Here is a 15018-nt window from a genome sequence, read left to right on the forward strand (position 1 = left end):
ACCGGCCACTCCATCGGAGAAAGATGAGGCTTTCTGCTCCTGTAAAGAATCACCAGTCTCACCCACCCACAGAGGCAGTCTACTCTGTCCTGTTGGGTGGTATGTGAGTCAGAATTGAGGTGTTGGCAGAGAGTGAGAGTGATATAGACACATGTAGATAATATAGAGAGGCATGCAGAAAAACATACATATAAATCCCACAATTACTCTGTACTTAACGTCTTATTCTTATGGCCTTTGTTATTTTAACTTAAGAAGCCCGGTTTATTCTAACCCTGCTCCCACTCATAGGCCCCATGGCTCGTCAGGAAACAGACACGAGAGAAAGGAAAGGACATTTTTCTAGCACTCTTTTCTCAGCAGGAGATCCCGGGTGGTGTAGGAGTTAGCAAGGTCAAAAGCTGGGGACCACCAGCCCCTCTGAGGACACAAGGATGGGCCTTTCTACTTCCGTGAAGAGTGGCGGTCTCAAAAGCCCACAGGAGCAGCTCTGCCCTGTCCCATGGGGTTGCTGTGAAACAGAATTGACACCGTGGCAGCCAATTGGGTTTTAAGATTTTTTTCTCAGCATCCTGGGATGCTAAGGTGCCAGGGCTGGAGTAGGTGACAGGTGGACCTGATGCTCACACTGCTGAGACCTGCCCTGCCAGAGTCCCTGAGCCCAGGACCGGGGATACGGAGCTTTGATACAGCCCCCTCCCCCCACCAGAACGCCTTATCAATGTGAGCCCCAGTGGCCCCTGCCACAGAGGCTGCGGTTCTAACCCCAACAAGAGAGAGAGAGAGAGAGAGAGAAGTCTTAGATGTAGGGCCTAAGCAGGGTCCGCTTCCCCTACTGCTATGTTCTGCCTTCCTGGAAATGGAATTTGGGTTGAGTGAGTTTGCACTGCACTGTAATACACATCTGATGTTACACAGAATCTTCAAAAGCAGAACACAAAGCCTCATTTTATTCAAAGGTGCCTCCAGGATCCTGAGGTGTCAGCGAATCCTTGGTTATTCTACAGGGTTGAGGCACTACCAGGTAACAACCTCTGCTTGAAATTCATCAAAGGCGTGAATTTCAAAAGGAAGGCCTTACCTTGTCACTGCCCGTTGCCCTTGAAGCTCGGAGACTATGAAGTTCTTCTACCGTGTGCTGACTTCAGGAGATGCCAAAAAGAGAGTTACGGCAGCTACAGCCTAAATTCAGAGCAGGACGTGTGCGCGGCAGGGTAGGCCCTGGGCCCGCCGAGGGCAGGGCCGTGTTCATATTGGAAATAGTCCCTCTAAGTCACAGGGTGGGGACTCACCTCCCCGCAGGCTGCCGGTAGAGACACTGACAATATCAACCGGGTCAGCACAGCCAGGGCGCCATATCGCCTCCTGGGTTTTCTAGGGAAGTCATCCCCTCCCCACCCCCTGACACCCCAAAGCCAAAGATGATTGGTTTTCTTGTATCGTCCCACAGTGTGAAAACGAAGACGATTACAGGGAGACCAAGAGAGCCCAGTCAGAGAGGGAGAGCTCCTCACGACTGACCAGTAGCACTGTGTCTGCAACCCACTGCAACAGGAGCATCAACAGGTATGGACAGGGCCCCTCCTGGGCGGAACTGAGCCACGGCCGGGCTGGGTCTGAAAGCCCCTGTTGGAGTGTAGGACTGTCAGACTCTTAACGAGCATCCTCCGTCTGAAATCCAGGCCTTCGTCCCTCCATTTGTCTAAGGCAGGGACCGGGAAAAACCTTTTTTTTCTGCCGAGGGCCATGTCGACACATAACACTTATAACATTTATAACAGCATTCTTGGGCCACACTGGTCCATTGAGCTCACCCCTAGTGTGACCGCTGCACCTGCTTTTCTTCAGTGGGGCATGTGACGTTAGCTGGTATTGAGATTCCGCAGGTCATATGTGTCCCGAGGGCCGGACATTCCCCATTCCTGCTTAGGGGTTAATGATGCCCAGACATGAGCCTCACGGGGCAGCCCCACATCACTACATAACTTCATCCTTTGCAATGAAAGACCAGTTATTTTGCCCCAAAGGCATTATTTTAAACACAGAGTTTGCCCGTCCGCTCCCCGCAAGGACATACTCTCCTCCCTGAATACACAGTAAACAAACTTCAAGCTGTTGTTTTAATTAAGAGTCACAGCTAAACTAATATGGGGTCTACGGGTGCTTCAATCAAGAATCTTAACCTTCCATGGGTTCATTTCCTGGCCCAGTGGGTTCCCTGTGCAGCTCCTGCCTGTCCTTGTCAGTTTAGGCTTGTAGATTTCAGCAGAGCTTCTGGACAAAGACAGACTAGGAAGAAAAGCTTTGCAATCCACTTCCGAAAAACCAACTAGCGAAAGCCTCTGTGAATCACCGGCGTCCAGTCTGCAATCCTCCCTGGGGAGCACTGGGCAGCTGTTCATCCCCCGGGCATGAGGCCTCCGTGAGTCTGAAAGGGATGCCACTGCAGCCAACAGCAGCAACCACATAACTCGTCAGGACACAGCACTTACTGCAGAAAGGAAGAAGCATAGGTCATGAGAGGAGTGCCCAGCCGAAGCTTTTAGATACAGGCTCAAAGCGTGATGTCACCGAGGATCTGTGCCTCAAGGTTACACCGCCACACAGCAAGGTCCCCCTGACCCTCCTCCACAGGGACTCAGATGGACTCGATGGGGCCCGAATCCCCGCTGTGATAAATGGCTTCCAGCCGGGCAAAGTCTCAGATATCTATTATAAGTGAGTAGCTTCTCATCAGTCATGGGAGTTCTTTCCATGTAGAAATATCACCACCCGGAAACCACTTTCCCTCTGCAGAGACACTCCTCAAGTCTCCCTGTCTGTGTACATAGGAATTTTTAAGGGGAGATTAATGTTCAGCACAACACATAAAAATGTAAACGGAAAAGGTTAGGAAAGATGTAGAGCAGCACTAAAACTCAGAAAAGAAATTGGAGAGCCGCTGCGCAGGCCCGGGCCGGGCCCTCCACAGAGCTGGGCAGTCACCTTGTGGACGAGGACGAGGCCCCCCTCGAGATGACAAGAGGAGAGCCGGGCTGCACACGACCTGTCCACAGAGCCCCGGCGCAGAGTAGATGGTGTGCATGCAGCACACACGCCCGACATAGGGAAAACATGGACCTCCGCTATTTCTCACGTGTGCTGTCCTGAGATATGTGCCTCTCTGTGAAGTGTGAAGCAGTGTTTCACTGCTGAGAGCCACTGAGTCCATTGCAGCCCATAGCAGCCCTGTGTGACAGAATAGAATTGCCCCATCAGGTTTTCCAGGCTACCGCCTTTACAGAGGAGCCCTGGTGGCTGAGCTGATTAGGTGTTGGGCTGCTATCTACAAGGTCAATGACTCAAACGTACCGGCCACTCCATCGGAGAAAGATGAGGCTTTCTACTCCCATAAAGACTTAGTTTCAGAAACCCACAGGGGCAATTCTGCTCTGTCCTGTAGGGTCACTATGAGGAGGAGCCAACTGGATGGTCGTGAATTTATCTTTACAAGAGAGCTTTATCCAGGAGAGCTGTTCCAACCACCATCCACCTTGACATTAGCAGCCGAGCAGTTAACCATTGCACCACCAGGGCTCCTAGAGCAATATTTTGAGGTGCTCTCCTAACTGCCGCAATATGTCACGAGTGCTTCAGGACGCCTGCAGCAACAGGAACCCAGCGTGAAAGCGGTTTCTGCTAGTGCCACCATCACAGGTCGTGTTAACAGTACGACTGAGCCACCGCGCCGGTTTCTCATCATTGAAAGAACTGCTAACATTTCAGCTAAAAGTTAGTGAACGTGAAGGTGTAACATGTTCCACCCAAGTACGAGGACCCCGGGTTTAAAGACCCTGTTCTGGAGCCCGCGCCTGGCAGCACTTACCACCTCGGTGTGGTGTGAGTAACGACGCAGTGCTTGTGAACATGCTTGAGTTCTGCCTAGGAAGGGCGTGTGTGTATCTGCGTGAATCTGCCGTGGTGAGGACTCCGGGCCAGTTGAGCCTGGGGGACAGGGAAGCTCCAGCTAACCTTCTTGGTCAACTTAAATGTATGAACTTGTCATGGTAGAGAAGAGGTAACCATATGCCTCCTAACCAAAAAACAAAACAAAAAATAAGTCAATGGCCACTGAGTCCATGCCATCACATGGTGAACTGGAGTGTGTAGCACAGAGCTGTCCTCCACTGGGGGTTCAAGGTGGAAACCTTCCAAAAACAGATCACCAGGCCTTTCTTCCGTGTTCACTGGGGAGTTCAAACTGCCACACCTTATGTTGGAAGCTGAATCTCTAACCAGGGGACACCTGCATGCCAACTGCAATGATTAAGTGAGTAATTCAGTTTCACCTGCGCATTCTAAAACCATGTAGTGTCCAATATAAGATAGACTTTGGACTGACACTTTGCAAAACAATTGTATTCCCATCTGTCTTTAGCACAGAAATCCCTGTCACCGTCAGGAGAGGCGCCACTTGGGGAATCACCCCAAGTGGTTTCCCAGAGCGCATCTTCTCGGTGGTTAGTGCACAGTGCTTCTTGAACCAGAAATCTATCTCCAGAAATTCTATTCCCACATGTCATCTGCTCAAGCAACATTGAGCTTTAGTTTGAGAGAGGCCCGTGTTTGTGATTTCAACGCTGTGACCATCAACGAAGAAAATTGCTTTTCGAAGTGACTTTTAATGACTTGTTTGCTGTGATACCCAACACGTGCAATTAAGAGGCCATACCCCTGGGGAAGAGGAAGTCCCTATTAAACACCTCTACCTTTCCTAGCTGGCCCTCTGCGCTCTGCGTCCCAAATTAGCAGCGATGGAGTTTATTTTAAACTCATGTGTTTTCTGCAAACAATACGTTTCCATTTTTTTTTTCAAAAGAAAGTAGGTGAATGAACCCTAGCATTATGAGACATGTGAGAAAGACTCAGACATAAGTGTCTCCTTCTTCTCAATGGGTTATTTTTGCGGGTGTTACATTCAGGCATAATTGATTAGTAACCTTAACAATGAGAATCAGAAACTAGAACAGTCTTTCTACTGTGTGTAGTTTGATTTGGTGACCTCAGAAACAGAAGAATTAGATGTCCACCTTTGCAGTGCGCCTCGTGACGGTGTGATTTTTCAATCTAAGAATTAGTGCAAGAACAAGTGTTAACACAAGCCTTGGTAGAAAGAAAGAACTTGTTTATCACGGCCAAGTGGTTTCTCTCTCTCTTTTTTCCCATTACGTGCTACGTGTGCTTGGTTAGAAAAGCAGGGGGTTGGTTGTTTAGGTCTTGTGAGCTCCTTGGATGAACATTCAGAAAATGAAGGTGTTATTGGTAGTCACTTTGTTTGGTGCTAACTCCAGACTAACCCCCTTTCCCCATCGGAAGAGAAAAGACTCCGTGAGCGTAATTTGTGTGTTATTCATGATGTCCCTAATACCATGAAGTTGTCTCCTGCTATGATAAGTCCCAATAAAGCCGGTCCTGCCAACAGGTTCGAAATGGGAGGCTTGGGTCATCTATAAGCCGTTTATCTCTCCCTGTGCTGACGCTGTGACATTCCATTACTGCGATTTCCTTTTCAAGCTTGGCAATCCCAATTAATAAAAATGAAAAAATGCTCCGGTCACCCATGTCACCCCTCTCCGATGCATCGAAACACAAACACGCCAGCGAGGACTTCACTTCGTCCGGCAGGCCCACTGGCAACGGTCTGTTCACGTCGGCCTCCACCAACAGAAAGCATAAGGCCGAGAACCAGCTGCTGGTGCACGCCGGGGACCTCACGGTACGTGGCCGCTCCTCATTCCCCACTCAGAACTGACGGGGCGGGGAGCACACCGTTTGCCTCTGGCTTGTTCTTGTTGGTATTGTGTGACCTTGAGTCCATTTTCAGTTCATAGCTATCCCAGATGACAGAGCAGAACCCCCCCTGAGGCTTTTCTTGGCTATCTTCTTAATGCTTTGGCGGTGTAATGGTTACATTTGGGACTGCAATCCACAAGGTCAGCAGTTCAAAACCACCAGCTGTTCCATGGTAGAAAGACAGGGATTTGTACTCCCGTGAAGCGTTTCAGTCTCGGAAACTCACGGGGCCTGTTTTACCGCGCCCAATAGGGTTGCCATGAGTCGGCATCGACTCGGTGGCGGTGAGAGTGAGAGCGAGTCTTTCATGCAAGTAGATCACAAGGTCATTTTCCCCACAGAACCAATGGATGGATTTGAACCGCCGACCTTTCAGTCAGCAACTGAGTAACCTTTGCACCACCAGGCCTTCTTGCCTCTAGCTCAGCACAGTTTAAGCACACGTTTGAGGCCCCATAGAGACATCCATAAATCCTCTGTCTGGGGAGAAGTGGTAAAGAGTTCCCCCTCTCTCCTCTCCCCACAAAGGGCCTGAGCATGAAGGGACCAGATGGGGGCCTTTGAAGCCTCTTCTGATTGTCACCAGAGGCCTTTACTCAGGATTCTATTTCTCATCCTGAAAGGAAAAGGACTCCGTGTGCTGCCATCTTGAGCAGAGTAAATGAGGAGTCAGAACCAGCCAAGCCATTTATTTGGAAAGATCCCTTGACTGGGGCAGAGTTAAATCTGGACTTAAAACTGCGTGGCAGACTCCAGAGGCTCCCTCTTCTCCTGTTGATCAGAACCGGACCCACAATGCGGTACCACCAAGCAGGCCTAACAGTAGGCTTCCAAAGGGTCACAGCCTGGGAACCCCCGCGGAGCAGGGTGCTGGGGTCAAACTCGACCCACAGCAGCAGGTTTACCTTCTCCTCTGGGCAGCCTCACTCGGGAGCAGCAGTCTGGGTTCTCAGCCACCTCTTCACCTCCTCTCCTTATGTCCCCAAATGCAAAGAACCATTCTGCTCACACTCCTGGTGGTTCTGTAGTCACAAAACCGACCTCAAAGTAGCTCAGGAAATAGGAGGTCTGGGTAGATTTTCATCAGCTCCACTCCCATTTCCCTCTCTTATGGTCACACAAAATTGCCTCTCTCAAAAGAAAAGAAACACAACAAAACCAACCAATCACAGCAACCCTCTAGGGCAGAGTTGAACTATCCTCAAGGGATTCCAAGACCTGATCTCTTTATGGGAATAGAAAGCCTCATCTTTCTCCCACGGAGAGGAGAGTGGCTTCAAACTGACAGCCTTGCAGTTAGCATGCCGACCCATAAGCCCCTGTGCCACCAGGGCTCCTTAAAATGTCTCTCCCAAAAAACAAACTGTGACTCCCACTGACCTTGTAGAGGAATGATTCTCAACCTTCCTAATGCCACAACCCTTAATGCGGTTCCTCATGTTGTGAGACACCCCCAACCATAAAGTTATTTTTGTTGCTACTTTCTCACTGTAATTTTGCTACTGTTATGAATCGGGCGACCCCTGTGAAAGGGTCATTCGACCCCCAAAGGGGTCTCGACCCACAGGTTGAAAACTGCTGTTGCAGGGCAGGGTAAAACTGCCCCTGTGAGTTTCCAAGACTAACTCTTTACCGGAGTAGGAAGCCTCATCTTTGCCAAATTGTCCCTGATTGAGAACTCCTGCGGTAACAGGTCAGATAATAAAAATTTTAGGCTTTATGGGCCACACGATCTCTGTCATAACTATTCACCTCTGAGACTGTAGCATGAAAGGAGCTATACAATACATCAAATGGGTACAACTGGCTTCCAATAAAACTTTATTTATAAAAAGGGCCAGTTGTGGCTCACAGGCTGTGGATTCTTGTTCCGGGATATCTAAAGGCTAAGCAACAGTCAAGTAAGGTGTGAAGGGCTTCACAGGGAGAGGAAACAGCCTATGCAAAGGTCCTGCGGGGGAAGTTCAAGTGCCCCGGGAAACAATATCAGGAGAGTGACTGAGAGACAGGCAAGGGCCAGGCTATCACAGCCATGGGCCTGGTTTTGTTCTTTGGTGAAGAGCAAGCGAACATTATGGGAGGGTTTTAAGGACCATTTTGGAAGCTCAACATCACGTTTCCCTGGTCACCTATAACAATATCATTGACCCTTGAAAAATAATACATAAAATCAGTCCATATATAGACAAGCCTCTGCATATGTGCCATTTCAGTGACTCCTGAGGAATCAATTTGCATTCCATCACCAAATGTTCTTCTATGGTCCATGTGTTTAGCTATAATAGGGGCTCTGTAAATAGTTGCAGAAGGAATATATACCCCTAGGGAATCATAATTTTTAATTAATTTTCCCACAGATCAATAGTGGGTTGGGTTTTTTATTTGTTTGTTTCTTAAACACACCTTGAATAATTTCTTGGAATTCCCTTTAGCTTTTCATGTTCTTCCCAGACTGCTAATGAGAACCAGTGCATTTGTGACTCAAGTGGGAGGGCAAGTGTAGCTTGCATTCTGGACCATCTGCATCAGTAGCACCTGGAAACTTGTTAGAAATGCAGTCTCCCACCCCGCACCCAAGACCAGGAACTGAGAGAGGGTCCCAGCCGTCTGTGTTTTAACAAGCCCCTTGAGTAAGGTGATGCCCGGTGAACTTGGGGAATCCCTGGCCTCACTAACAGGGAAACACAGAGCCCTTCTCCCTAACCCTTAGACCTCCACCCACAGTAACTATTTGTGACCTGGCAAGTTCCCTAACACCACCAAGCCTCTGTTTCTGCGTCTGTGAGAGTGCGCCTCATAGGACTTCCTCTTTGCTAAAGAGAGAGCGTGAGATTAGACACCATTTGAAAAGCCCTCAGCGGGAGCCCTAGCAAACCCGTATTTCTTTGTCTTCATTGAAATAAAATGAAAACAGCACCACCCTTGTGATATAGAGGACCGAACAAAAGGTATTCTCTTGAATGAGCCACTCTGTCCAGCCGGTGGGCAGTTTCTCAAAGACTCGTGTGTTGTCTGTTGTTTAGAAAGCAGCGCACAACAATTCCGAAAACATTCTCCTCCACAAGTCACGGCTGCAGACGGAGCCCTGGTCTCCCGTCTCCAACGGGCACCGAGACTGCAAGAGGCAGAAGCTTGTCTTCGATGACATGTAAGTGTGGGTTCTCATTACCATGCTGAGGGATGGGATGCAATGGGACCTCCACAGGTAAAAGGACCCCGTTCAATCACGTGACTCGGTGAATTCATTGTCACCCTTTCCGCGTGAACTGGGTTCTGAATATAGAATATGCTGCTGAGCCCTTCTGGGGCCGGTCCAATTCAGCAAGTAGACCAGAGTGAGTAGGGTTGGCGTGCAGGAAATTTAGTCAGAAAGCTAAAGCCAGTGGCTCTACTGAGTCGTACTTGTCTAAACACCTGTATGTTGAGCAGTTGACAGTGCACCGCTGGAAATGGGCATATTTTTTCAATTATAATGGACCAAAAGTAATAGTGATTCACTCCTGAAAGCCTTTTCCCCTGAAAACGCCCTATTCTTTATAACATAATGGACGATTCATAGGCAAGAAAAAGCATCCTTTATCCTAGCACAGACCTGAAGCCCAGGTGTCATGGCCATTCCCGACATCCATTTAAAAGAGGTGACACAGGAGAAAGAGTGGCTCCAAAGAATATCTGAGAAGACTCTTGGTTATGGATTGAAATGATGTCCTTCAAAAATGTATCTCAAGACCCTCCCCCTTTTGGGTCTTGTTTTGGAAATAAGACCTTTCTTTCATTATGATAATGAGTTCATAGGGGTAGATCCTAACCCCAGTCCCTTCAGAGTGGTGTCTTATAGGGTAGTACAGACAGATGGACAGCAGGAAGAGACCATCCCAGGAGCCCATAGAGTGCCCAGGGCTACGGACGAGGGACAGTCGTCCCCTCAAGCTGATGTCCTGGTTGGACTTGCAGCCTCCCAAACAGGGAGATGGTAAGTGCCGATGTTGGGAAGCCCCCCACTTTGTTGTAGTGCCTTACACGGACTCAGGGAAGAACCAGCCTGGAAGACTAGAGGCTTCTCTGAGAAAGAAGAGGGCTGCATTGTAGTTCTCAAGCACTTCTTGGGTTTTGGCAAATGACTTAGGGCATATCATCTTGGAGTTGAGAGCCAAATCCACTGTTTTGTTGTTTTATTTTGTGAACACTTTCCGAGATGACTGGATGTCCACAGGTTGAAGGGTGGCATAGGAGGATGCGTGGTTTTTCTCTTCTTCCCATGGCAACTGCAACTCCCTGCAGCCCCACTCACTTGGCCCTCATGACCTGGTGGTAATTAATCCCCCAAAGGGGTATTTAATTGGGCAAAATCAGTTGGTCAAAGAAATGTCTCCTTAGTGTTGGTGTAGATTAGTCACATGAGCTTTAGCAAAGTTTTAAAATGGTAGACGACAGTGTTAGGGCCTTGGGAAGTTTCATAGCAAAGTCCTAATCCACCCATGTGATCAAATGGAACGAGTGGCATTCAGATAGTGGAGCAGGAACCACTTCCATTGGGCTGTGTTTTAAGAGCCTGGTACATGTAAAAGAACTGATGGAAAATTAAGATGCAAGGAACTTCCCATTGTTATGGACCGGGAGACAAAGCCAGAAGCAGCAACCACTAAATGGTTGTGCTTCACGCGGCAGTTCTTTGGCCTGTTTTCAAGGGGGAATGCTTCTCAATCTGTTAGGGCTGTGGCTAATATAATTTTGTCACTATCTGTATCAACGAAGAGGCTGTTATCATTTGCGCTTCCCATTAGCAGTACATATAATTTTTCTGGCTGACAGCTACAATAAAACTGTGTCTCCTTTTATGGATACAGATATAATAAAAAATTTTAAAAGCATGCTTCCATATCCATCATATGGAGAGAGAGATGTCGAGTTCCAATTGCCATGTGTCCCGATTGATTTGAAATCCATAACAGTAAAATAAATATGCAACACCAACAGTCTTTCAACTACTAAACCAAGAAAGTTGCAAGAGAGTTCTTCAAGCTTGACAAACAAAAGGCAGTAATGTCTCTTCCTGAAAACAATTAAAATAAAGCCCTGGGGGCATAGTGGTTAGGAACCATGGTTGTCTAGTGGTTACATATTGGGCTGCCACTTATATGGTCGGCAGTTTGAAACCACCAGCCTCTCCAAGGGAGCAAAACTGGCTTTCTACTCCTGTAAACAGTTACAGCCTCAGAAACCCACAAGGGATCACATGACTGTGAGTCAGCATTGACTAGATGCTAGTAAGTTTGGATTGCTTTGGTTTGGAGTAGTGGTCACAAGCAATGCGCTGCAATTCGAATGGTTAGCAGTTTGAAGCCATCAGCCACTCCAAGGGAGAACAATGAGACTTTCGACTCCAATAAAGAGTTAAAATCTCAGAAACCCACAAGGGCAATTCTACCCTGTCCTGTAGGGTCACTGTGAAGAAAGGTCATGGGTGGAAGCCAAGAAAGATAGAGCCAAATTCAAAACTAGATCATTTGCACCAGAGTAATTTAGAATTGATTGAGATCCAACAAGTAACAGATGCCCTGCTGTCATTTAATTTTTAAGGCGGCATCACGCAGCTTTATAATAAAATAAACTCATCTTTTTTGTATTATAAATACTCGTTAATGGGTGAGTAAACATGCAGTTGAGACAACTGCTGAATGGGGCGGGTGCTCATTAAGAAGTGCTAAATGAACCCAGCTGAATTTTACTCCCAAGGGTTAACACCCTCACTCTTTCTCTCCTTTTCCATTAATGTAAGGAATCCTCAAATCTAAAACACAGCAACAGCAGAAAGCTCTCTGCCCTTTTCGTCAATTCTGACTTGTAGTGACCGCCATGTGGGCAGTTTCCGAGACTGCACATCTTTAAGGGAGTAGAAAGACGCCTCTCTCTACCAGGGACCAGCAGCCAGTGGTTTCACGCTGCCGACCTTGAAGCCAGTGACTTTTCACACGAGGCCACCAGGGCCCCTTATCTCTCAAATCAGTATAAGTAAACTTAAATACGTGTCTTGGGCTTCCAAACCTCTTTTCCTTTGTTATTTACCAGTTAAGCAAGCCCCGAGTTTATATCATCAGGGCACGGAGAGAACCGAGCCGAGTCACATTTATTTTAAAAATCCCATCCAGGTCAGCTTGTTCTGACTAAATTGCAGGCTCAGCTTGGTGGCAGTGCGGCTTCATCTCCTCCTTCACGAGAGCGCCTTGACACCTGCCATGCTCGGGTGACACTGGTTGTGGCTGCAAAATTTGGACGGAAGGAAGAAAGGGGAAACGTTCTGCACAGATTTCAGTGGCAGTGCCTGCAACTTGAAGCCCAGAAACAGATCCATAGGCGTTGCAAAGCCAGGAGAGCTGTCAGGGCGCCAGGTGTCATAATGAATGACAGGAGAGTTGCTGGCCAGAGAGCCTCCGAAGAGAACGACTGTGCTGTGGAAGCCTGGGTACCGAAGTCCTGAGCAGAGCTGGGTGAGGAAATACTTGGCGGGGAAAGCGAGCCTCTCATCCCAGCCCGCCGTATCACCGCCGCGTCGGAAGCCAGCAAGCCCAGAGAGCCAGAACTGCCTGCTGTTCCCCGAAGACTGAGCTGTCTCCTGTCCAGATCTCACGCGGAAGAGCTGGCCATGATCAGCACGTGCAGCCCAGCCACCCAACAAAGTCCCATCTGTCCCCGTGGCCCAGATTACAGGAGCCAAGCTAGCTGAACCCCCGGGATGTAGAGGGAGAGGCGCCCCCCGGCCTCTCGTTGCTGAAGGCCATGGTGTGTGAAATGTGGCGGGGAGAAAGAAAGAGGGACTTGACATTTGTAATGTAATTATACTCGGCAGTCTCGTAGCTAAAAGGATTTTAATTTTATGGAGGATGAGAAGATTCCCATACGGAAAAGGTCGGCTCTCTTGTGGCATGATTTAGCAAAAGGACACCCGTTGAAATCTTTGAGGAGGTGGTATTACAGCAAGATGCTCCCAAGGGGGCTCATCGTGGGCACTGCCCTTCTCCTGAGGGTCACTGCTAGGCTGGGCCCCTTTCATTGGTCTTTATATGGATTTTTTTCCCCTTCCCATTATGAAATCCCTCTCTCAACCAGGTCCTTATTTTGTTCTAACTACAGCAGAGAGGGGGAAGGTTGAAGCTTGGGCACTTGAGAGGGCTGGGGGACAAAAACAAAGCCTTCCAGTTCTTCTGATGACAATCTGCTGATTTGAAGGGCGTTGGCACAGCCGTTTTATTTTCAGTGGGACGCTGGGAGAGGAGCCACAACCAGCAGCAGTGCAGTTGACAATTTTCCATTCACACAGAAAGTACGTGCCTTTAGATCGAGGGGCAGAAAGCTGCCACGTGGGGCCTGTGCATCCTGCAAGACACAGGCTGCCTTCTGCAGGAGGCCAGGAGAGAAGCAGCTGTCTTCAGGAACGCCTGTGTGTAAGAAGCAGGAAGTGAGCCTGCCCACGTCTGAGAAGCCAGGTTCCAGGGGCTCTGGGGCCCCAACCCACCTCAGGGTGGCAAAGGCAAAAGCTGTGTTTGAATCCTGACCGCCTCCATGCAGCCTGCCTGCTTCCCTCGGGAAGCTCCCAGGATGGGAGAGGATGCCAACAGCAGCCCCCCACCGTTCTTGATGCCGAAGCAGAGCTCCAAACAGGCTCCTTCCGGTTGGGCCCCCTGCTGAACTTGTGCCTGTCCATATATATATATATACTTCATCTATACTGACGCCGAATCTACAGTTCAACAAGATCTGTATGAACCACTTGGGATCTTATTAAGCTGTAGATTCCGATGCAGTATATCTGAAAAGAGGCGAACATATTCTCAGGAGGGGGCCAAACCTGGGTTGGGGAAACGCTGACTGGAAGCCCTGTGCTCAGGTGCCCTGATCTATTGTGATCGCTTGTCGTAGGGAGGTGCCATGGCGTTGGTCACAGCCCCTTTTGACCTTACGTTACGTGCAGCAGAACAAAACACTGTCTGGCCCCACGCCATCCTCGCCATCTTTCCTGTGCTTGAGCCCCTGGTGGGCAGCCACTGTGTAACTCCATCTCCTCTTTGTCGCGGCCCCTCTACTTTACCCTGCATCATGGCCTTCTCCAGGGACCGTCTCTCCTGGCAACGCGTCCAGAGCTATGTAAGACGACGTCTTGCCGCCCTTGCCTCCAACACCTTTGTGTTGTTAAGGTGCCCTCCAGGTCACCACCTTCCAATGCCCAGTAAGCCGATGCCCCAAGCACCTGTCTGGTCCCATAGCCACCTCACCAGCTATGCTGCACTCTGTCTGTCCTCCTCTGCCAGCCACTGGCCCCATCCATCTCCTTGAGACCTTCCTCTGTTTTTACCAACCCTCTTTTTCACTGATTGCTGACTCGGGGAATGAAAAATAATCCCTTAACTCTTTACAATAATCCTGTGTCAAGGCTTGGGACACAGTGACACCTCCTGAACTTATCAAATGACAAGCTGACAGGGTATCAGATGATGGGTGCCTTTGGTCTGCAGTTGCCTATGTGTCTGGTTTGGATTTCAACATCCCTACGGAAATTATCCAGGTGTCTGCTGCGCTGCAGAACCTGTTTGTTCAGTCCCTCTGACCTCGGCTCTCACCCCCCAGTCTTCACAAAGCGGGTGGCCCTGCCGAGGGGTGGGCATTTCACAAAGGGAGGAATTACCAGAAAGAAGCCTGCCAGCCTCTCTGTGGGGGTCGCTCAACTCCAGCTCAGCCGCTGAGGAGAATAAAAAGCAAGGTTGCTGTCGTCCTCCTTTTGGGAGAAGAAACACTGGGGTGGCTCAGACCCCATTGCTGCTCAGCACTGAGGCTTCGGTTGGTAGGTGGGGGTGGGGCAAGGCGAGGAGAAGCAAAGGAAAGGATCGAGTGCTCACGAGGGCTCCGTGGCCGAGACCCCTGATGCAGATGTGCCAGGCGATGCTCTGGGCTTCCCAGCCACCCAGGAAGCCCGCGTTGGAAGAGCCCGAGATGGGCAGTCAGTGACACGTAGGGGAGATCGAATCGAACTCTTAGGCCGTTCGTCCGTGTGTCGGACAGCACCCTGCTGTGAGAAACAGGGTGAAGAATTTCATCGGCTGGGTCAGTGAAACAAAGGCATTCGTTTGAGGGGTTTGGTGTTGGGTTGGGTTTTTTTTTCATGTGATGGAAAATAAGGTACCAGATTAGATG

General features: G+C 49.2%; 1 protein-coding gene across 4 annotated transcripts in view; it reads left to right on the plus strand.

Annotated features, from left to right (window-relative positions):
- Positions 1–15018, plus strand: part of AFF3 (AF4/FMR2 family member 3) — a 587662-nt gene that overhangs the window by 546141 nt on the left and 26503 nt on the right. For all 4 annotated transcript variants that reach the window (XM_030888457.2, XM_045283938.1, XM_045283937.1 and 1 more), the window contains 3 exons: positions 1451–1566; positions 5554–5755; positions 8856–8980. In XM_030888457.2, the coding sequence (XP_030744317.2) occupies positions 1451–1566; positions 5554–5755; positions 8856–8980 (443 nt within the window). The remainder of the gene's footprint in view (positions 1–1450; positions 1567–5553; positions 5756–8855; positions 8981–15018) is intronic.

The sequence above is a fragment of the Echinops telfairi genome, unplaced genomic scaffold (assembly GCF_000313985.2).
Source record: "Echinops telfairi isolate 266 unplaced genomic scaffold, ASM31398v2 ScPeMD7_7467;HRSCAF=8505_1, whole genome shotgun sequence".
Classification (NCBI taxonomy): Eukaryota; Metazoa; Chordata; class Mammalia; order Afrosoricida; family Tenrecidae; genus Echinops; species Echinops telfairi.